We start from the raw sequence: 22,863 nt of genomic DNA on the forward strand, positions 1-22,863 counted from the left end.
CATTTTCTTCTGAAACTAAGAATTAAATTTAACAATAATAAAAAAAAACATTCTGAATAATTTGCAGCTTTTTACAAGACAATGGGAAATTAATTATTTTGGAAAATTTATTAAGTTGGAGATTTATAGTACGGGTTTCAATAAACGTTAACAACTCAGCCATTAAGCGACTCTAATTTGTTACACGATGGATTTGAGTTGAAAAATGGTTAATCACCAGGCAATAATGTGCATTGCTGCTTTAAGAACAGTCCTTGAATCTCTCCCTCTCAGTCACAATTTAAATAGGCAGAAATACAGTATTCATATTTCGCTCCCTTATAAACGGATGAACAATTTATTTGACCTTCTATTAAAATTGCAGATTTCTTTGCCACAGTCTTGGTCCATAGGCTGAACAGCTGTAGGAAGTTTTCCACAAATTATTTAAATGATTTTATTTGTGCAATTTCTACAATAAAGCCTTCTTGCACTGTAGGTTATGAAAATTCTCTATTTTGTTACAGAAAAAAAAACGAATTAAAACTGCTGCTATCCTATCAGGTGTTTATAATAAAATATTGACCTAAAAACAAAACAAAAAAAAACAAACAAAAAAAAACAAACAAACCCAAGTGAAAAATTAACTTCAGACTTTAATTTTTAAAAAAAAAAAAAAAAAAAAAAAAAAATCACAATCCCCCTAAACAATTTTTTTTTTTAAATTTCTACCAAATGAGGGAGAAATGATGTCAAATCAAGTTATTTCAGCAACCAAATGTGTAGATTCTGAATTCATATCAGGACTATTGTCCATTAACCCAATTATTCTTTTCTCATTTAAAACAGTGTTTTGACTCCTAGACCTACATTTATAATTGTCTATTATTGGGTGAACCTATGAATATTCAGCTCTGGGTGAAAACACTGGAAAAATGCAAACTGAGGACATTTTACATGAGGGCTTTCACACACACACACACACACACAGGATTCACAAAATATGCAATCTCATCTGGAACACATGTATGGGAAAACCAAACGCACAAAAAACCCCAACACAACTGTATCTGATTATTGTGTATTTCTTAAATTTAACAGGAATTACAAAATCAGTACATAAAAACTTGTTATACTGAGTAAAACCAGAGTTTTTTTCCTCTTTTTTCACTTTTTTTTTTTTTTTTTTTAAAACAAAACAACCCACCAAAAACAAGTTAAGTTTCAAGAAAAAAAGAGAGACAGACAGAGACCTCCTTAAAAAAGGTAATTATTCAGTTCCAGTTGTAGCGCCTTGCAGGTGGAGGCAGGCCGTAAGTCCTCGATGAATTATAACCCTGGGGTGGGAATAAGGTATTAAAAAAAAGAAATGAAGCAAGAAATCTATTTGGCAAAAAAAAAATTGTTTTAGGTTTGTTTAGGTGCTGGAATTTAAAGAGTAGCACATTCAACACTAACAACTAACACGCGTCATTGAAAGATACTGACTAAGTACAATACAAGAATTCAATAAACACGTGTACCTCCTGCAGTCTGCGATCATCCCGCGGATCATCTCGACGTTGCGCGTGCTGCTGATAGCCACCTGCTCCTCCACGACCTCTCTGCATATTATGCTGGTACGCAGAGACTTGGGACTGCATCGCACGATCCCATCCATGACCACTGTGCTGGGGCCTGGATGAAGAAACGTCAAGAAATAAAATACCTCACATACAAATAAATGACTGCAATAAAAGATCAATAATTAGTTAAGCCTGGATTAATGTAATTATACTGAATATTCTGATTTAGCCTGAGCTCAAAAGTGTGTGGTATTGAAAAAATGATTTTTTCATGTGTCAATAACAAGGCCAATTCTCACATGGTATTAAATAAAGAATGCGTTAAAGAATTGCTTTAGAGGAGCATTTCTATAAAGATAATGATTGACTCCTTGCCATGCAGGCAATAAGCAAACACATTGGGGGAGGGAAAAAAGATTTTATATCTTAACCTTATATGAAATTATTTTACAAAACATTTACAGGCAGGATGTTTAACTATACAATTTCGTAACATCCCATGTTGTTATTCATTTCACTTTCAGAAGCACAGCTTTACCACATTGATTATTTCCATACTGACCTGCAACACTGACAGGACTACAAAGCCCATACAAAACCAACAAACTAGATGAAAAATGACCACATGAACAAAATGATTTACAGAGCAAGTTAAACTGAAATCATAATTTGTCTTATCTAAGGTCATATTTGAGTGAAATAATCTGTTTTTTTGTTCAAGTATAGCTGGTGGTAGGGGGAGGGAGGAGAAAGAAACGTGCATGGGGACTGGTTTTAAAAAAAAAAAAAAAAGTTTCTAGACATGAAATGGCCATAGCATTATGACGAAGTATCAGATTTTTTTTTTTTTTATTATTACCATGAGTGCACAACATGGTAAAGAAAAAAAATCTAATTAAAATAAAGGCAACACAAGGGAGGAAAAAAAAAAAGTCTGGTTCATGTCATTCCTCCAACACTTTCTGGCCATTTCCTACTAAGCTCAAAACAGTGTTCGTTTCTATGAATAGCAAATCTGCAACATGTGGCAATCCATAAAGCAGGACACCAACGCCACCTCTAATCCAGGCTCTAAGACATAGAAAAAGAAAAGAGGAATCCTAACCATCCCTCATTACTCAACCATGTCACAGCCTTCCCAACGCCTGCCTTAGCAAACAACTGTGGAATCCATAATCCCTCCTCCAGGTTCCTTTATGCATTTCATTCGTGTCTGTCCTGAGTGCTTAAAGGAAATGCGCACAGTCGCCACTAATAACTACTGACCTAAGGTGACACAGGCCTACAATAGGCCTGGCAGGCCTAAAAAGTTGAACCCAAAAGAAGCTGATTAGTGCCTGAAGAGGTCTGGAGCCAGAATCAATGGCTGGTCTGTGTGACCGCAGCAGCCCAGCCTCCGAGGCGATATTGGACCAACAGAATTAGTGCTGCCTCATTAAGTCCTGCAAACCTCTTCAGGAGAACATTTGTTTAGCCTGTGCAAAATAACCAATTCCATCCTAAGCCCTCCCACAGCGGACAGGAAAGGGAGAAAGAGACTAAGTATTTACAGGAAAAAAGGATTTCTATATTCAAAAGAATTCAGAAAAAGTTCTTTTGCAATACATTCGGATCAATTCATATAGCACTACTGCATATGTATGAGCAAAGATGTATGGATTTCACATATATGTGGAATAATGGGACAAGTCCTTCAGGAGATGAAACGTGCATGTGGTGACATTGTAGAAGGAGCATGTGATGACCTTAAGCACAAGTGAAGTGATGTTTAAATAAGGTGAATATGAAATAGAGGCGGGTTAAAGCAGGAAACTTACCACGGGTACTGCCTTGGGTGAGATGGTGGGTTTCCCAGAAGGCTCTGCTGCCTGGAGTCTATTAAGAAAGAAAAATGTATATTATTTGTATGACATGAGGTCATGATACATTTTCTCATAATGTGTACGAAATAAACAGTGGCGTTATTTTGACCTGGACTGGGGCTTTAAAATCAGTTAATTTCAGATTTACTAGTTGCAATCAGAAAAATGAAGGCCAAACGACTTCAGAGATACAATTAAGCAGGAGTGATTCAAATGACGGCAGTACCTGAGGGGGTGGAGGGGAGAGAATTGGGGGGGGGGGGGGGGTTCTGCATTTGCATTTCTTCCCCTACAAAATGAACTAAGCATTCATCTGGCGACATTGTGCCGAGCTCAAGTGCTCTAGTTCCAGCGAGGCAAACCCCTCGACAAAGGCACACTTTCAAAAAAAAAAAAAAAAAGTAGCGAGTGGCTTCGACCCAATCTCCCGTTGCCAAGGCAATAACCAGCTGCAGAGCTCAGACTTGTTTGTTTTATAGTGGAAGACTTGGTGAGTGTCTGAGACTGAGAAGAAGGAGGGAGAGGGAGAGAGAGAGAGAGAGAGAGAGAGAGAGAGAGAGAGAGAGGGTGTAGGGGGAAGCAAGGAGTAAAGACAAGAACTTCAGCTGTCATTTACAAACATAGGTTCTCTGCTCTAGGGGGAGGGGGGAAAAAGGAAATGTTTCCATGTTTGTTGTAATCAGTTACACCTGCAAATGGACTGTTTACTATTCTGGATGCAAATGACAGCGTTAAGACTATCGCAAAGATGGCGTCCAATTCTCTCGGGTTCAGATATACTGACCAGAAGAAGGAAAAACAAAAGGGACCACCCACTTTTAGCCCAATTATCTTCCAACACCCCCACAGAACGGCTGAGCTCTGTATACATCCTAAAGACGGTGTTACAATCAGTTCATCCATAATAAACCCAGACTAGACTTAGGACAGAGGAACAGAATGGATCTGAACGCCAGGTGACAAATAGGATTACATCAGCAATCCTCTGTAAAGTGTCTTGTCATTAACTTAACACAGGGATTACACTGTCCCAATGCACATCTTGTAAATACAGACATACTGCCAGCTACTTTAATAGACCCACATGATGGCAAGACCAGTTCTAGTCCTACAGCTGTACACTGAATGAATGTCATTCACAGGGTCTGATGTTTCATCACATTCACTGAATCGACAGAATCAGTGAAATTAAGAGAGCACAAACGCAGCATTTTCATTTCCTATACATAATACATGGAGGAATAATTGCCTAGTTCTAAATAATCTAATAAAGAAGCTAAAGTAAATCTACCAATATAAAAAAAAGCTACCAATATATAGCAGAACTACATGACTAAACTTACTTGCGATACTTGACTCCAATCTTATCCGTTTAGTATTTCAGCTTTTTTAAATATGAAAGTCTCAAGCTATTGTAGTTAGGCTAGAGCTCTTCATTTTCAAAGAGAAAGCTATAGCAAGCTGTTACACATGTCGCTGAATTACTAATGATGTTTAATATGAACAGAGCTACCTCTGCTACAACTGATTTAATGGTGACGTGAAGATTCTGGTTTAGTGGCTGCTGTGCTCTGATATTAGACAAGATGCTTTACTTTTATAAGTTCCTTTATTTATTAAAAAAGGAAAACTACAGTTATTTTGCACTAAACCACCAACTGTGAAAAATATTTATAAAACTTATTTTGTGTAAGCATATTGTGTCAAATAATGCTACTAATAGCAAAACGGACTAATGAGTAAACCCACTGATCGTAATTCGCTACTTTACCACCAGCTGTTTCAATTAAAGCCAATAAAAGCCAGCGGTCTGTCTCAAACTCCACACTGAGCAGGCTCCACAGGAGGTGATGGTCCAGTGAAAGGGGAAAGTTAACTAGGGTTTTACCCCTCTCATGGCACTACTCAAACATGCTCCATCAGAGGCATCGCATCCCCCACACACCCACTGTGTGCAACGATGGTTCACAAAGATAATGGCTGCTCTCAGAAGTGAGGAAGCTTAAAGCCCTGCTGATAGAGTCAGAGGTCAAGGCCTGAGAACCACATACTTAAAAGCCTCTGCTGTGTCTGATAATAATCCACATTTTGAATGTTTAAAATTATTCGTGAAAAAGCTGATGCAGTGACCAGAATGCATCATTTTGTTAATGCAGGAGGTGAACACCACAAGCTAATAGTGAGAGGAAACATTAAGCGTTTCAAATCATGCATCAATGTTGAGTTAAAAGTCGGCAATCCATGTTTTCCCCCCTCTTTCTCTGGAGAGGTTGGTACCCACTACCTAACTCCTGAAGGCATGAAAAATAAATAATAAAATAAAATACCCAATACATTCTTAATTTCATAAATTGCAGAATAGAGCCATTTTAAACGTGCAAATCAAACTGGAACTTTATATCACTTCCAACAAATCTACTCCCCTGCATCAGGTACACAAAAAAATTAACCACATCCCCTTCAGCTTCAGTGCTATATAGGAACAGAACATGGTGGATGGTGCAGCATTCAGTAGTTGGAGACGAGAAGCAGAAACAGAGGTCAAGGAAAAATGTAGGCTTCTTTATACACCTTCAACTCAACATGACTACATTTGCATTAAGTGCTAGAAGGATGACCTCAGCTTGCACAGAATACATCAGCCACCAGATGAGATTACTCATCAACTTGCAAATGATACATCAAAGTGAGCACGGCGAAGCAAGCCTGAAGTGAACACTATTCAAGCAAGAGCGGAGCAGAGCCGGTTACCGTGCTCGAGTCATACTCTGCTTCCTCTGTGACAAAGCCAGGTGACTTAATGAAACACTGACACGATGGCGATTTCCCCTCACACGGTGATGTCAAGTACTATTCAGAATTCAGTGTTATGCAACATCCCAAAACATTTATGTGAACAGAAAGACAACAATTATGTGATCTTCAAGAATTATTACATACATGGGTTAAAGCAGCTGATAAATTATAAAATTAGAAATCTACTTGAAAGATGCTATGATGAAGCACTGTCTATAGGGCAATACTGTATGATTTTGGACTGCATTAGACTCACCACTGTTCCAAGATAGATATGATTATAAACATACCATACTATGGTGATGTATAATTCAGATTTAATCCGTTCATTTGATGGAACGATGCGACCAAAAGTGCAAATTTTGATTCTCCAAAATCTTTATTTTTTGTGCTTTAGCTACAAAACTATTCACTACTGTCTGCAGTGAAATCCAGCTATCCTATCCTAAGGGCAGTTTGGCTCATTAACTGTGTACATAAACCTTTTCATAAAATATTAGACAAAATTAAATGTAGAAAATTAAGTGATTTATAGATAATATAAAATTAATGCACAGATAAAAAAACAAAACTAATATCCAGCTAAAGGTCTGCATTAAGTAACAGAACCTTTTTTGTACATTTTTTGGCCAAACTGTTTTTGGCACAATAACATACAGTGTATTCTGACTTGCATGTGACTAAAATAAAGAGAAAGAGTGTGTGTAACTCACGCTGGTGGTTTAGAAGAGGTGGTCGATAGTTCCCTTGGTGATATGCACTGGGAGGCGGGGCATTGCTGTACTGCCCACCCATGTTTGGGGCAACTCGAGGAGGCCTGTGGCCACCTCCTTGTTGATGGCTATTCACATGATGGCTGATTGAAAGCAGGGGGAAAAAAAACAAAACAAAAAAAAAAAAAAAAAAAAAAAACACACACACAACTCAAAAAGTATTCATACACGACCTTTCACACCCAGTCTCCCAGCATGTTCACCTCATACAGCAGCAAGAAATAGAACTCTGGCTCCTTGCTCAACTATAAAAGACTGAGCACCTGTCTGCTTGGTCTAATTAAAGCTAATGATGGCTTTCATTAAGAGATTAAAGCTACAGCAAGCAAAAATCTGCGTGACTGCCACACTTACATGATGCAATGCATAATTCATCATTTCGCACCCAGGCCTGATGAATCTGCCAGATGTTCAATTAAGTTTTTAAGCAGCCATTCTAGCTTTCCCTGAACGGACCAGAACCTGACAGAATAATCATGCTTTACCAGTAAAGTGGACCTTGCTCTATTTCCATGGAAATGACTGTCTACCAGCTCTGAACTGATAAAATCATTCTTAAATCATAGCTCCTCCTCTATGTATGAATGAACAAACATGACCACTAACTACAAAACCACTTTTGCTATGTAGAGTGAATTTAACTCTTTATCCAGAGCATGTCTGGCTATTCCGCCTACACCACAGCAATTATGCCAATAAAAACAATTTTCTCTTAATGAACACTATATTATGTTTAATTGTTTATAAATGTTGTCACATATCCAAGTGTTCCCTCTATTTTACTCTAGTTACATTATTTAGAAGCTATAACTGAAAAACGCCAAGTTCTCTCCAGAAACATTATATAAAGTCTACAGAAAGCTTCACCACAGCAACCATAAGGGTACACAACTATAACATTTTTTAAATCTGTAAGATGACCATATTCTCATCCACCAAAGTCCCTGTAAAGGGAGGTGGTTACCATAGAAACAGTAACATGTTAGAGTAAGCACATTAATGTAAGCCTAGAGTTTGAATCACAAATTATACCCAGAGACAATTATCTGCCTAGGACCATCCTGTTTTTTATTCTACATATGTTTTCGGATTTGATTTTACATCATAAGTTATTTAATATGCTATAGAGCCTCACACCTACCCTAGTGCCCTGAAGGCAGACTGATCCAGGTGCATCTGCTGGCGGTTAGGATTAAAGCCCAGTTGGGGTCTCCATGGCTGGTGGTTAGACCTTTCCCAGTCACCAGGCTTCAACACTTTTTGGGGAATCCTGGAAGCAAAAAGATTTACAAAAAAAGGGGAAAAAAAAGTGATGGTTAGCTTGCTCAAATCTATCGTTTAAAATTACGATAACAGTCTGTACATACTTTGCCCCAGGAAGGATAACTGCCTTGAACACGTAATTGTCGTCATACTGTGGATCCTTGAATTTGATTCTAAAAAACATGGATGCATAAAAAAAAAAAAAGCAAACTGTTATTCAGATAAAGAGCAGATTTTAGACCTCGGGTATTCAATGTTATTCACGAAAGGGTGAAGAGGTTTATGCTTATTGTAGTAGCAGGGGGCCATTTTTTAAAAATAAATGCACAGCTTACCCAACTGCACTGCTGCAGGGAATATCCCTCAACATGGGGACTGGAGATTCTACAGGTCTGAGAAAAAGGGTGATGGAAAAATCTATTAGTACTGATTCACATGGCTCAGATTAAGAAGAATTAAAAAAAGGATTTTAAGACTTCTGGATAAAGTAGGTGCTCCTTACTTGTCTGGTACAATAGGATCTTCATCAAGGGATAATGTACCTTGGATACCAAAGCACAGCTCTGGAGGAATCTCAGTGGTCTGAGTGAAGGTTCAGAGAAAAAGTGTCAGGAGGAACAGCAGAGAACAGTGTGTTCATTACAGTAGTCTCTGACATGATTCTCCATAACGGCACCATTACTACCGAAGGAGCTCAACAGCTACACGGCTTCAACAGGCTCCTGGCAATATGCTTTGTTGTGGCTTTCAATGTTTTGGTCATACCTCTTGAGTTTCTGATCTGTAGAGTTCGTGGATGAAGTCAAACAGAGGGTGGGATTTACCCACGAAAAACACATCGCTGCCCAGACTATTCCTTCTGACTGAAAGCGAAACACAAGAGCACATTAGCTAAACTCAATCCCAATTTAGATTTCATGATTAATTTAATTTCATGTAACCTTTAACTTAAGTGAGGCCTAGTGACGAGGAAATTCCATTTGCAACAGAGTCCTGGTCACAATGCTCACGTGCTACAATGTGCATTACTCATGCACCATTAGCACAAATTAGTCCATTAACTTTTAAAATGATTTTTCCTAAGCAATTTTATTCCTATAATAGCAATCAAAAACAAGCGACAGGTTTATGACTAATCACCAGCGATGGACAAATCAGAGGCACAACAGAATTACCAAGTTATTAGCTTTTTATTCATATTTGGCTGGTAACCAACTAGAGTAGGTCAGAAGCACAATAAATCAAAGTAGTAAGTAAAATCACTCACCGTGGGATGAAAAACGTTCCAAAAAACAGTTTAACCCTATGACCCACCCCTAAAGTGAGAACTGAGGTCTGTATGATGTGTGTAACTAGCGCAACATAATTGTTTTAGCTTAGTTAATTAAGTTTTCACGACAACTGAAACATGACACTAGCTAATGAAATTATGATTGTCCACCCCTAAAACACAATGCTTCTGGATGGGAACTTCCCCCAAGGTTAGTACCAGAAATGGCTTTAGCAATGAAAATGGAAGACAGTCTATCAGCACTCACCTTCTTCTGGGCTTAAATCAGGATAGACCTTTTCTAAGGCTGCCCGCAGCCTGCGTTCATCAACAAATGGCAACAAAGCGACACCTTTAATAACACAAGAGCATGACCACCATCATTAACATCATGCTATAAAAAAAAAATAAAAGAAATATGGTGTACTAAATGTTGGTTACCCTGCCAGGCGTATTTCTTTCCATTCAAATCGATGGCAAAGTCTTCAGGATAAAAGTCAATAATAGGGGAGTCCTGTTCAACAGAGATTACACAATGATTAATAAATCAATATGAAGTGCCAGAATGAGCATTTTATATTGTATTCATTATACTGAAAGAAGACTCACTGGGTCCATCATCAGTTCCCTCCATGTTGGTGGCAGGAAGTTTCCACTGGCAGCAGGAAACACACCCATTAGCTGCTCTAGAGGTTTGAACTAAGAGCAAAAATGATACACAAAACTGTTATAGCTTTGTGTTTTAGTACCCCAACAGGCAGTTACGACTCAACAGGGCTTTATTTAAAGACATTTTCATATAGGCACTCTAAAAACGCCATGCTCTTCTCTTCCACCTACCGGCTTGGTCCCTTTTTCAAAATCTGTGAACATGTCCTTGATGTCTTTGAAGTCGGATGCAAACGGTGCATAGTGGAACGGAAAGTACCACTTCCAGGATGCGCAGCCCTGTATTTTATATTAAAAAAAAAAAAAAGTCAGGAAGTTAATGAACCATCACTTTTTTTTTTTCCCCAACATAGCAATATACTAATTTATATTCCAGCATTTATGCCTAGGAATGTTTGTTTTCATGGAATCTGACAGTACAATACAGATGGAACCCAATTTATAGACACAGAATGATGTGCCCCTTCATTTTAACATGGTTTACAACTGTCTTGATGTGCATTAAACACCCCTGTTCAATACTCACGTCATTATTAAGTTTATTATTATAAGTCATAACATGTCTAAGTAGCTTGCAAAGGTGAAACCACTTGACTCACTGCTTCTCTGAAGCATCCATTTTATTGTTTAAATAAACTCTTTTTAAAAAGGTAAAGTAGCCATTTTATTTGTACACAGGTGTAAAGAACTAATCTGTAATTGCCTATGGGTTTTATAACTTAAAAAATATCTAAGTACACTGCTGTAAGTCCTAAAACCCATTATAATTTCACACTGTTTCTATGCATAATAAATCACATGAAGTACCAATAAACCCATGGTTTTACAAGTGTACAAGCTTCTAAACCCCCACGTGTGGAAGGTTAAACATAAGCCATGTGCATATTTACTCCTCAAAATGTCCTTTTCATACACCTTCCAGTGCCCTTACACACATACTCACTCTTCCTGTGTGTGTGTGTGTGTGTGTGTGTGTGTGTGTGTGTGTGTGTGTGTGTGCACGCACATGTGCTTGTAACAAAAGCATGAATACGTGGCAGAGGGCAGCAGAAGCATCTCCGGCAATTGCGAGAGCTCAAAATAAATCTATTCAGCAAATCCCATAGGAGTGAAGCGTGTGGAGGCAAACAAGCCATAGCATGTACATGAGCTCTTATTTACTGCATACAAATCCCTTCGCCAGAACCCTAATCAAACTGGGATCTGCTGGAGATTGTGCACAACTAATTATTCAATTTACAGCTAAAAGAGCAAGACCTGTGTTTATAACTGACTACATAATATCGGCCTTTAAAAGACAAGGCAAACAAAGGCAGCTATATAACAAGAGGTGAACAGAAATTATAGTTAATCTGTATCTCAATATTAAATAGGAAACAAATATCTATCTATTGGTATAATACTATCATTTATTAAGGCAAACTAAGAGAACCAAATATTGGTACTGCGGAATTTCAGAACACTGCATGTATGATTAGCCGTGCAAGTTAAACCCCTACATACAACCTAAAGCAGCCAGTGAGGGTCAGCTACAGTCAGCAGTACCAAGGAGAATCATGACGTTGCCTTCAATTAACATGCCACTTCTTAAGACACGTGAGTGCATTAATATAACCCAGTTGTCCTAATCACAGCTGGCAGAGCTGCTACTGAAAAGTATGTATGGAACAGTGCAACAAGCAAGAAACAGGTAAGTGCAATATTCATCATAGGTTCATATTCAGTCACCTACCTGGTAGTAATATCTAAGAACCCAGCAGAGGCCCTCCACGTAAGCCTTGACCACCTTTTTACGAAATTCATCATCAGTCTCATCTACGTCGAATTTGTTTTTGTAGTACCGTTGCTTCCAGCCGGCCTCCCACAACCTATAAAATTAAAACAGCAGTCAGTCAACCTCAGAAAGAAGGGTGTAAACTAAACACAACCTACAAAAAAAGAAAAGAAAAAAAAGCCAGGCTTAAGTCTGTGAGCGATAGAAAATTATTGGGTAGAAAACTGATAATTTATTTTAATTAACTCATCTGGGCTGGCTTTATGTTTCTGAAACATCATGGCTCTTCCATGCATATTCACCACCTCATAAATATTTCGGCTGGCCCAGGAACACAAATTTGGTGGACTCTAGAAATGCAACAGCACTCCACTCATGTAATCAAGGATGAGCGGCATCTGTCGAGCCGATCCTCAACGCGTCCCCAGTGGGGCAAGAAATACTGCTATGAATACCAATTTAGCCCAACGGATTTAACAGTTTTGACAAGTGCATCACAAAGGAATATTCAGTGCATATTCCCCTTTCCATATTAATCACTGGCACTTATGGAAGAGGCCACCACCAAAGCTGAGCAGGAGGGGGAAGAGGGGGATTAATGAGGTGTAATGGTGGGCTTCAATCAGATCATCATCACCTGACGTTATCTTCAGGCTCTGGCTCGCTGTCGCTGTCTTCTGCTTTCCTCTTTACGCCATGACTGTCCACATTGTCGCTCGGCCCTGCAGGATCCTGAGATAAAATTAACAGCAGAAATGTGTTTAGCTATTCAGAGTAGTATTAATAGATTAAGATACATGTTAAGGCTTTTTTTTTTATTACAGCAAAACAATCGTTTCAGTCTTAAGTTATTTATAACAAATATTTATTATACATAATATATTGAATGGAACGGTAACTATACCAGAATGACTGCAATTATAGACTAAAAGTTGAGAAAAATACCTTTAATTAACCTTTCATTAATATGGACTATATAGATAAAAAGAAAAATATATACTTGCCTTTCCCCCATTTTTCAACAAGGCTTTTAAAGAACTGGCAGCATCCTGCAGGGGTGGGGAAAAAACGGCAAGCAGTAAAAATTGGAGTAAAAAACCCAAAACACTAAACTAAAAGGAATTTACAATGACAAACCACGGTTATAAATGTCAGATAATGACCACTAGCTAGATACACACACAAAGTTTAGAGGGAAACCTGCACTGTTTAGGGACGTACCTTGTTCTGTTGGTAGTTAATGCCCTGCATCCTCATATCATAGGCAGTGTGGCGAGCATTGTGTATAGGCATTGGCTGATCTCGTCCTCCTAAAGCACGAGGAGCAAACTGTCCTCCTGTGACAAATGCAGGACCCCGTTCTGCCTATGACACACACACAATCTCATTCATGAGACTCATGTCCCTTAACACTTAAGATTTTGCTTTTTAGCACACAACTGATTTAACGGCCAACACACAGGCTTCTCAGTGAAATTATAACAGCAAACGGGAAAAAACGGTTAATAAAGTAAACTTTGATATGATGCATCAAAGCTTTACTACCGACTGCTCTGATCTTTTAGGAAAAATACTAAAAATAAGGAATTATTATTATTCAGTAGAAGTCATGTTGGTTATGTGCCCTCTCTTTGCTCTGCAAACCTGCTGCCCACACAATAGGAAAAATGCCTGGATGCAAGCACCAGAGAAAGAAATTACAATGCACAGACAGAACTTTAAATAACAGTAGCAACAAATGTCAGAAACACCCCCTACCCAGACGTAGAATATTAAACTTTGGGAATTTTTTAACTTAGAAAAACATTTAAAGGTGTTCATATAACCTCTGTGACAAGTGTCGAGCAGGGTTGTTACAACTCATTCACTGGTAATTTATGATAACTTAATTTGGAGGAAATGGAAAGAAACTAGCGATGAGGTAGTAAGCAAATTCCATCGGATAAATGATGTCAGTGAGGATTTATAGCAGACATCTAAGAGAACTATAATGGCAAATGTAAACATGTGCATCATAGCAAAATGAGACAATCTAAAGAATTCCACTCACCTTCATTCGTTTCTTCTTTTCCTTTGTTCTCCTTTTGAAATTTTCCTACAAGAAACAAAATGAGCCTTCACATAACCACACAAACAAGTAGAATAACAGTAATTATGTCAGTGCAGCAAGAAATAAAACTTGTGGGTGTGTGTTAATTATTATCTTGGGAATGTTTTTATTTTCTTGTATTAAAGCAGAATGTACCTCATCCTCTTTGCGCTTTTTGAATATGTTGTCCTCAGCAACTCCCACAGCCTGCATGATGAGCTCCACTCTCTCCAGGTTGACATAACCATTTTCTGTAAGGTATCCCTGCAGAAAAAGCAACATTTTCAGTGTCTCCATCACAGGCTATTTTGGCCTGGCATGATCATGGTTCCAAAATATAAAGGAAAAAAAAGTGTTAATTACCCCAGTCTTGTGCACAACGTCTTTGTAAATACCCACAAGCCGGTCAATGGCACCCTCTCTGAAAGCAAAAGAAGCACATCAGGATGAAATAAATTAAACAATTTTGAATGTTCACCAAGTGCCAGAGATATAAATAGCAGTGAAAAATATGCAAAAAGTTGCCTGTATGTGTATAAAGGTACCTGATTTCTAAAGAAGGCAAGTGGGGTAGAAAATCATTTCCCACAAAGAAGCACATGAAAACCCAGTCATCAACACTCCTCTCAAAGTTAAAGGGAAAAGGCAGGCTGGCCATGGTTAATTCTCGCTCCAGATACTGCAGAGAAATGACAACCTCAGCAGTGATAATAGCTCAAGGAGAACAGCAATGTGTAAATATGAAAACTCAAATCAGACTAAAAACCAGTCAGCTAAATGGAATCATTAACAATCTCTAGCATAATTTTAAGTGCATGTTGAGATGCATACGAACCTCACGTAGGACACACAACCGGATGAATATAAACTCCTGCTCAGATGCTGGTACTGTGTCTGCAAATTCATCATGCTGGAGGGAGAAAGTCACTAGATTAGTTCAAGAATTCACACCGTGTATGAAGTACTTTGAGAATTTGTAGCATTACCTCTCCTCTCTTCTCCCTGGCCACACCCTGGCACTCTTTAAGTTCATGTCCAATCTGTCCACACAGGGCACATGGCCTGGGCTTGTTTGGCTTGAACTCCTCTCGGATGATGGTAAAGTTGGGCTCGTGTGTTGCCAGACCCAACATAATTAGATCAGCTAGTGAGAAGAAGGTTCACAGCTTGTTAAAAAAAAAAAAAAAAAAAAAATGTATATGAACAATTATAAAGGAAAACTGCCAAGGAAAAATTAGGAAGATATAGTTTCCATTCAAGAAGAAAAACACTTAAAAATACTACTGAAGTAAAAGTTAAAAGCAAAGGTCAAAATTTATCACTGTATGCCGACACTGAATCTAGTGGCAAGCAAAGGATGTAGTCTGTTTTAAATATTTTCTTCTCTATGGGTTTGGTTACAATGAAATGAAAATCATCTTCATGAAGACCCTGCCTGACTGGCTAAATTAAGCGCTTGTTTAGTTACATTCATTCGATTTGGAGACTGTAGTCTGATACTAAATGCCCTGATAAACTGATGATTTTACAAACATAAATGGATCCATTTGAACAGCACCTTTAGATTATTACACAATTTAACATACATCAATTTATATGTATTTTTATTAGTCCTAATTACAAGTCACACATGCACATGATAAATGCAGTTTGTTTATGTTGCGCAGCAGTATCAGGGACACTCTGGTGCTGCTGAAAGGAAAATACACCACAAAATTCCTTTCAAACCCAACTGGAAAAAATATTTTCTCCTTTGTCCCCCATCCACAAAGGCATCATACCCCATTGACTGCTACAGTCCTTATTATATTACATGGCTTCTAATGGCTCCTAGTCTGAAAAGGTTGTAAGCAATACTAGATATAATACCTTCAAGCACCAACAAGGTTATTACAACATTTTCTGTCTAGTGTAGCCACAAATACAGGGGGGATTTTACTTGGCTTCAATACATCACTCTATAAAGCTCTTTGGCAAGTGTAATAGTTAAGGGAATAGAACAAATGAAAAGAAATTAAACATTCACTTACCATCAGCACCACAGAGACAGTGGTGTGTATTAGGGTCGTGATTGGGCTGAGCTGAGCAAAGGAGGAAGGGAGGGGAAGAAAAAAAATTAACATTCGTCTAAGGCCTGAATTAACAAAACAGCAACGCAAAACCACAGGGAACATTTACCATGCACCATTAAATACAATTACAAAGTAGAGGATAATATAAGTAGCCATGTACAAGAGATCTGATTACTATATACTAGGTAACAACTTTTAAAATAGCAATAGTATGACCGTAACAGTGTTTATTATTCAACCTGTAAATAACTTTTACCATTAACAATTAAATTGTCGCCATGTCAACTCTGCCTAGTTGGAGAAGCAGAAGCATCTCTGGTCTTCCCAGTAGGAGGACAGTTATGTATATTTAATTAGAGTCAGAACCATGTTCAGAAACTTACATCTCTGCCTCCTGATGAAATCCATGATCTTATGTTCCCCTTCACCAGGAACACTGGCATCAGAGAGAAAGACCTGCAAATCAAAAAGATACCAGTTTAATCCACACACACACGACTGCCAAGATTTCCACCGTTTAATTAAATAGAAGAATGTATAAAGGCTTTATGCTGTACTTTAGAGAAGCATAATATTAAAGCCTGAATACATAAGTTCTGTATGACCTACTGTGACATTCCTCCATCCAGGATCATTGGTCAGTCTGTCTGCAATGTAGTAGCGCAAACATTTGGCCAAGTTGTCCATGAACTCCGTGCCCTATACATGAGAAAACAAAACATTTCTGAAATTTGTTTTCTTCACAATATTTAATATAGCTATATGTGCCTTGATGTTTATGAAACTGAGGAGTTTTCATCGTCAGAGTTTGCTGTGAGAGAGATTCGAGTATTAATTTCAGCAGAAAATATGTAGGTGCATTTAACAGCAGAAATCAATAAATCCAATCGATCTACCCTTGACCAGAATTGCCGCAATTTTAAAAATAAAGGTGCAGCAAGTGCTGGCTTTTCTCAATTTTCTTTGCGTGCTTTGCTGTTTTGTGCTTGAGCGTGAGTGTATATCTGTGTTAAGAGGGTTGGCCATTACCCATGCTGCTGTGCTAGAACCATCAACAGCTTGGGGGTTTTCAGAAACTCTGATATAGCAAACAAAGTGGAGTATTAAGTGGATGTGGACACAATTGGAAGGAACGTGGTCAGGTATAGATAGACAAAGAATAGATTTGTTACCAGAAATACCCCTAATCAGAAGCTGTTGGAAAATGATGTGCAATTACCCAATCATCTTCCCCTTAAAGCCCAGAGATAACTATGGTGTGGTCTATATTTTTCTTTGAAATGTCACTGCAATTTTTTTTTTACATTACTTTACACAGCTTTTTGGGTTATGTTTATTGGACATCTGCATCAGCATATCTGCACCTTTACTAACTCTACTGCTGTACACCTCCATATTTGCACAAGACTGCTTATATAAAGTACTCACAATGCTATAACTTCACTTTTTTTCCCCCAAATATTGTCATGATTTGCGTGCAGCTGTACGACTGGAAAATTTCCTCTCTTACACAAGGTTAAAGACACAGAGGAACACAGGACTTACTGGAGTGATGCAGTTGCTGTCAAACCTCTCTTTTATTTGTTCTGGGGGCAGGTAACCACCTTGTAAAAACAAAAAGCAATATTAACTTCATGGAAAGCATTTATCATATTAAAAAAACTCACTCAGTTGGAGGACATCAACATACAACTGAGAAAAAACAAAGAATGAATATAAGCACACTAGTCACCGACTGAAGAGCATCTTTTATGATGCTCAAATTATAACGTGCAACAGTGTTGAGACAAGTGTTGAGAAAACAAGGCCCATACCCCTCTGAAAAACTTCCTCTCTCATTTTATTTTTTTCTTCAGCAAGCTCAACTCCTTCTTTGGAGGCTCGAAATCGTCTGGATCGCTGCTGGTTCATTTTGGCACGAGGAGCCTAAAGAAAAAAAATCACACACACCATCACAGAATGGCACAAGACACTCCATGTGTTAGAGAAGGAAAGACAAAATTCCCAGATTTTTCCTAGATTAATTATCTAAAGACAGTAAGAAATTTTATATGTAAACCGAGTGGTTTTCTAGCAATTACTTTCTTATATGGAATGTTCATTTTCAGCTTTACTGGCATGACTGAAAACATACACCCTAATCATAAAAATTTTAACTTTATTCAGATTGGAGGAAAGACTACACCCTACTGATAACCTACCATGCTAAAGACACTTCAACAAGAAAATAAGTCACAACAGAGAAGTTCAAAATAAGACCAAGACAAGAAAACAAATCCATCAGGAGAAGAAGTAAATCAAAATTTTAATATGATTTTACTGTTAAATGAGAGAGAGAACTGTGGGACTCTGACCTAAAGTGCACGTGGCTATAGATCGGTTAAAAACACTAAGCTTATAAATAAACAGTCAGGTTGGACGTTACTGGATACTCAGACATACTTTTTCTTCTCATTAGTCAATCATGAAATGAACACAAAGACAACATGGGTTAAACTCTCCGAAGCATTGAGTTTTAAGACAACCTTTTGTTATTGGAGTTAGCCTTTTGCTTTTTTTCTTACCTTCATCCATTTCTAATAATGCAGTTTGAGCCGAGTTACCTACAATAACTTAAACCTGATTTCCAATTCAGTCAATATGCAACACAAATCAACCAGCTGCCTAATTTGGGAAAAGCCACATGCCGAGCCTAAATACTTACAACGCCATCAATGGCCATGTAAAGAACTCTTCTTGGACGAACGATGTTGAAGAGCCGGTCGATGTACTCAAAAATGGCAACCATCATTTCATCTTCATTTTTGGGTGCAGGCCTGGAAATAAAAAAAACAAACACACGCAAAAAAAACAGACATCAGTAAAAGTATCGAAAAAAAACATGGCTATAACTTCAAGTCAGTATAAAGTACTCACTTGTCTTCAGGGTGTGTACAGGGATGGATGATTCCATTCATGTCCAAATAAAGGTTATCAAACTCCACCTCGTTTGGGTTGGGTTTCGTTGTATCAACAGGTATTCGGACTCCATTGCACTCTTTAGACTGAAAGAAATCCAACAGGCAAATTAAGAGTCCTCAGATTCACTGATTGACAAAAAATTCCAGCAACAGTGGAACAAAGCCTCTGAGATAAACATTACACCAACACATGAGAAAGAATTATTATACTTTAGTTTTCTTTATTCTGTATTAATGCATCTGATTATCCACTTTTAACAAAGCTTCTCCCGTCACAGGTTTTTAACTTTTGGCATGGGGTGTGACTACAAGCTGTGTTCACAATACTTGTGTCTGGTTCAAATTAGTTTCACTTGCAGTAGAGAGCTATATGGTGGCTTTGCAATTTACTTTAGAAGATTTCAGAATTTCTAGACCAGTGGGTTTCCGATTCTGAAAAGATCGTCCGTCACAGAAATAAAACCACTCAGTCAATAGTCAAAACCCAAATCAACTTGGGTTTACAATTACCACAGAGGTTTGTGTATTCGTTGGACATAATATATCGATGGAACTCAACTTCTGGTGAAATCCTTTTCCCTCATTAAGGAGAGTACTAAGGCACAATCAGCTAAAGTACAGGAAGAATACATACTATAATGACCGCAAATCCCTTATTTTATACCCTAATTGTTTACCTAGGGAGATGGAAGTCATTTATGATTCAGACAAACACAGATAAATATAAACTGTACTATTCCTCATCACTGGGGTGGTACCTTTCAGGTCAACATATTACCTGACTGGTGGTGTAGTGTACTCTAAACAAATCACTTTAAAAGCCAGTTAAATATGTAGAAGAATGGTCCTTAAAGTCTAAATACCTACAGGCCATTTAAAAAAAATCATTACATCACCAAAAGATATGTCCAGATGCAGATGCCCATCAACCCCAGTGACAAGGAAATGTACTGGCTAATACTTTTCTTTTCAGAAAATGTAAATAAATGCAACTAAATGTGTAAACCGTGACAACAAATATACTTCCTAAAGATAGAGAAGGACATTTATAGCCAAATTACAAATTAGTCCTCTACACACTACCGGAAGTAGCCATTATAATGCATTTGTTTTTACAAGACTGACAGATGCAGCTAATTTCTGAACACCTGCAAAGAAAGTAAATTTAATGAATCCACCCATTTCATCATGTCAATTCTTTGCCTCATTGTGTAGAACGTGATCGTTTGTGCTGGTAAGTTATAATTGTTTTCCATTCTGGAAAAATATATACATTATTGTAGGGGTGTTCAGAATATATGGCTTATTCATGCAAGGGGTGGGGATATGCAAATAGCTCATTGAATATGCAAATATTCAATATCCAGTGACGTCACCCAGCGTCTTCTAGCGGCTTTTTAAATATACCAGTAGCTGCTTTTCCTCAGGAGAGAGACTGGATTATGTTTACACTAGCACTAGTTAACCGAACAGAAAGCACATTAGTCGTGTCGAATCATTACAAAAGTCTCTGTTTATAAAATTCATTACAGACAAGGCGTTTCAGATGCACGAGCCCAATTCACGTTTTGATAGAATAACAGTAATAATAACGGCTGCACGATCCAAATGAAAACACGAGCAATCCGCCAACTAGGCAAAGTTTGCTCGTGCTCAATAACACGAGTGTGTGTGTGTGAAAGCGCGAACTCTACACGCCTGACGGTGTTTAGCCGCTAGCTAGCTTAGCATGTTAGCATACCTTCTCCTCCACGCAGTGTACAATTATAGACGGATACTTCCGACTTAACCAGCGGAAAAACGCAGGGACACCCATCTTTAGTTAAAATAGTCCTTATTAAAAAAAGAGCGTTAAAAACAACTGACAAGAGTGAAAGACGCTAGCAACAAAAAAAATGCCAGCGTTACCACAAATAAATGACAACGCGTTTATTATGTTAGCGACTCGGCTACGTTTATAGCATAGCCAAGATTCATGTCCGGGTTCATGATGAAGATCAGGAAGTCTGGGGAAAGAAACGAGCTCCCCCTACAGGCGGAAATAATAACACTTTATTCATGAAGCACGAGATTCACACACACACGCTGCTTTCGATGAACCAAAGGGATAAATTAAACAAACATAAACCATAAAAGAATACACACACGTATTATTTAAAATGTTCATTCATTCCATTCATATCTGCATTGCTACGATTAATTTAACTTGTTGTGTTCTATATTTAAGGTTTTCTTCTATTTAGTCTCTCTCTCTCTCTCTCTCTCTATATATATATATCCTTGCATCCGTTCATCTATCTATCTATCTATCTATCTATCTATCTATCTGTCTGTCTGTCTGTCTGTCTGTCTGTCTGTCCGTCCGTCCGTCCGTCCGTCCGTCCGTCCGTCCATCCATCCATCCATCCATCCATCCATCCATCCATCCATCCATCCATCTATCTATCTATCTATCTATCTATCTATCTATCTATCTATCTATCTGTAAATCAAGACTAAAGACTTTCCCAAAAAAAAATGGCGGAGAATTCACCTCTAATGGAACACCACTACATTGTACTGCACCATGCATACACGCATTAACAGTTAGAGACTGTTTGCAGGGAGAAACTGGAGAACCCTAAGAAAACCCATGCAAACACTACAGCTTTGAGACAGCTGTACTATACAAATTTAAAGATACAAAAAATTATTTTACAACTAAAAGGCTCTTCCTTGAACCAACACGTGCTGAGAGGTATCAGAGTAGCAGAGGATCAGGGTAGTGAATCAGCTTGTGGTTGTGTGTTTCATAAATGAATATCAGCTGGTTGGGTGTAAAATCATAAATAAAATCATAATTATAAATATCACAACCACTAGGGAAGTGGTTAGTAGGTTTATAGAGAAAAGTCTGAAGTATGGGTTTAATGTATATTAGCTATATAGTAGTTTTTGCTCATTTTCATGAAAGAAAAGATAACTCTGTAATTGATGGTATTTTCTGTAACAGAGGACAATGAGAGAGACTGCCTGATGTGATCAGTTCTGCACACTGCATTAGTGCTGCACTCAGGCAGCGAGAGTCGAATGTCACGTCCATAATGTTGGAATTGCTTTACATACTCCATTGAGATTCAGCAATTAAATAAATTACACCATAAACATACAGATTGACTCGTGGAAACCTTATGGGAAAAGGTTTAATGGAAATGAATAGGCCAATTCCCACCAGGAACAATGGAAAAGAAGCTTCAAGTGAGTCCTGAGTGAAGGGTGAGAATTGTTTTATATTGAGTTTATTTACCATAATGAGGAAAAAGTGAAGAGGGTTTGATATTTTCTGAACTCTGTGGTGTATTTTTATGACAGGGCATAACTCTCTATATTAATGATCAATTGAGTTTGGTTATAGATATGGGAAACTCCACATTTATCGAAGTGCTGAACATGAGCATAAGCTGGGTTTTAAATTTGTGGCTTTTATACACTGTGTATATATATATATATATATATATATATATATATATATATATATATATATATATATTTTTTTTTCCAAATGTTCATATATATGGCAAATTCTATGTATTTATTTAAAATGATTGACTGATTGATTGATATATTTTATTTTCCAAGTTAGGTACATGTTTTTATTTTTTATGTATTTTTTTAATGTAATATGTAATTTATGTTATTTTTTATGTAATTTTCTAATATTGTCATATATAAATTATTTATTTATTTGTTTATTTGTTTGCTTGTTTAAACAAACAAACAAACAAACAAACAAAATAAATAAATAATACATT

The 22,863-nt window shown here is 37.6% G+C and overlaps 1 protein-coding gene across 1 annotated transcript; it reads right to left on the reverse strand.

Moving 5' to 3' along the window:
- Positions 1–639: 639 nt before the first annotated feature.
- On the reverse strand, positions 640–21,048 carry xrn2 (5'-3' exoribonuclease 2). The gene is made up of 31 exons (XM_058379092.1): positions 20,814–21,048; positions 19,029–19,156; positions 18,817–18,928; positions 17,927–18,038; positions 17,658–17,716; positions 16,722–16,811; positions 16,496–16,568; positions 16,071–16,121; positions 15,027–15,184; positions 14,876–14,950; positions 14,586–14,719; positions 14,404–14,461; positions 14,197–14,304; positions 14,002–14,046; positions 13,173–13,316; positions 12,956–13,000; positions 12,589–12,683; positions 11,910–12,045; positions 10,349–10,456; positions 10,118–10,207; positions 9,950–10,022; positions 9,777–9,860; positions 9,004–9,101; positions 8,741–8,820; positions 8,574–8,630; positions 8,343–8,411; positions 8,117–8,245; positions 6,916–7,058; positions 3,362–3,419; positions 1,503–1,656; positions 640–1,316 (listed from the first exon to the last, which is right to left on the reverse strand). The coding sequence occupies exons 1-31, from the start codon at positions 20,886–20,888 to the stop codon at positions 1,254–1,256; spliced, it is 2,904 nt and encodes a 967-aa protein (XP_058235075.1). The 5' UTR covers positions 20,889–21,048; the 3' UTR covers positions 640–1,253.
- Between the last annotated feature and the right edge of the window lie 1,815 nt (positions 21,049–22,863).

Source organism: Hemibagrus wyckioides, linkage group LG25, assembly GCF_019097595.1.
Source record: "Hemibagrus wyckioides isolate EC202008001 linkage group LG25, SWU_Hwy_1.0, whole genome shotgun sequence".
In the NCBI taxonomy this organism is placed as follows: Eukaryota; Metazoa; Chordata; class Actinopteri; order Siluriformes; family Bagridae; genus Hemibagrus; species Hemibagrus wyckioides.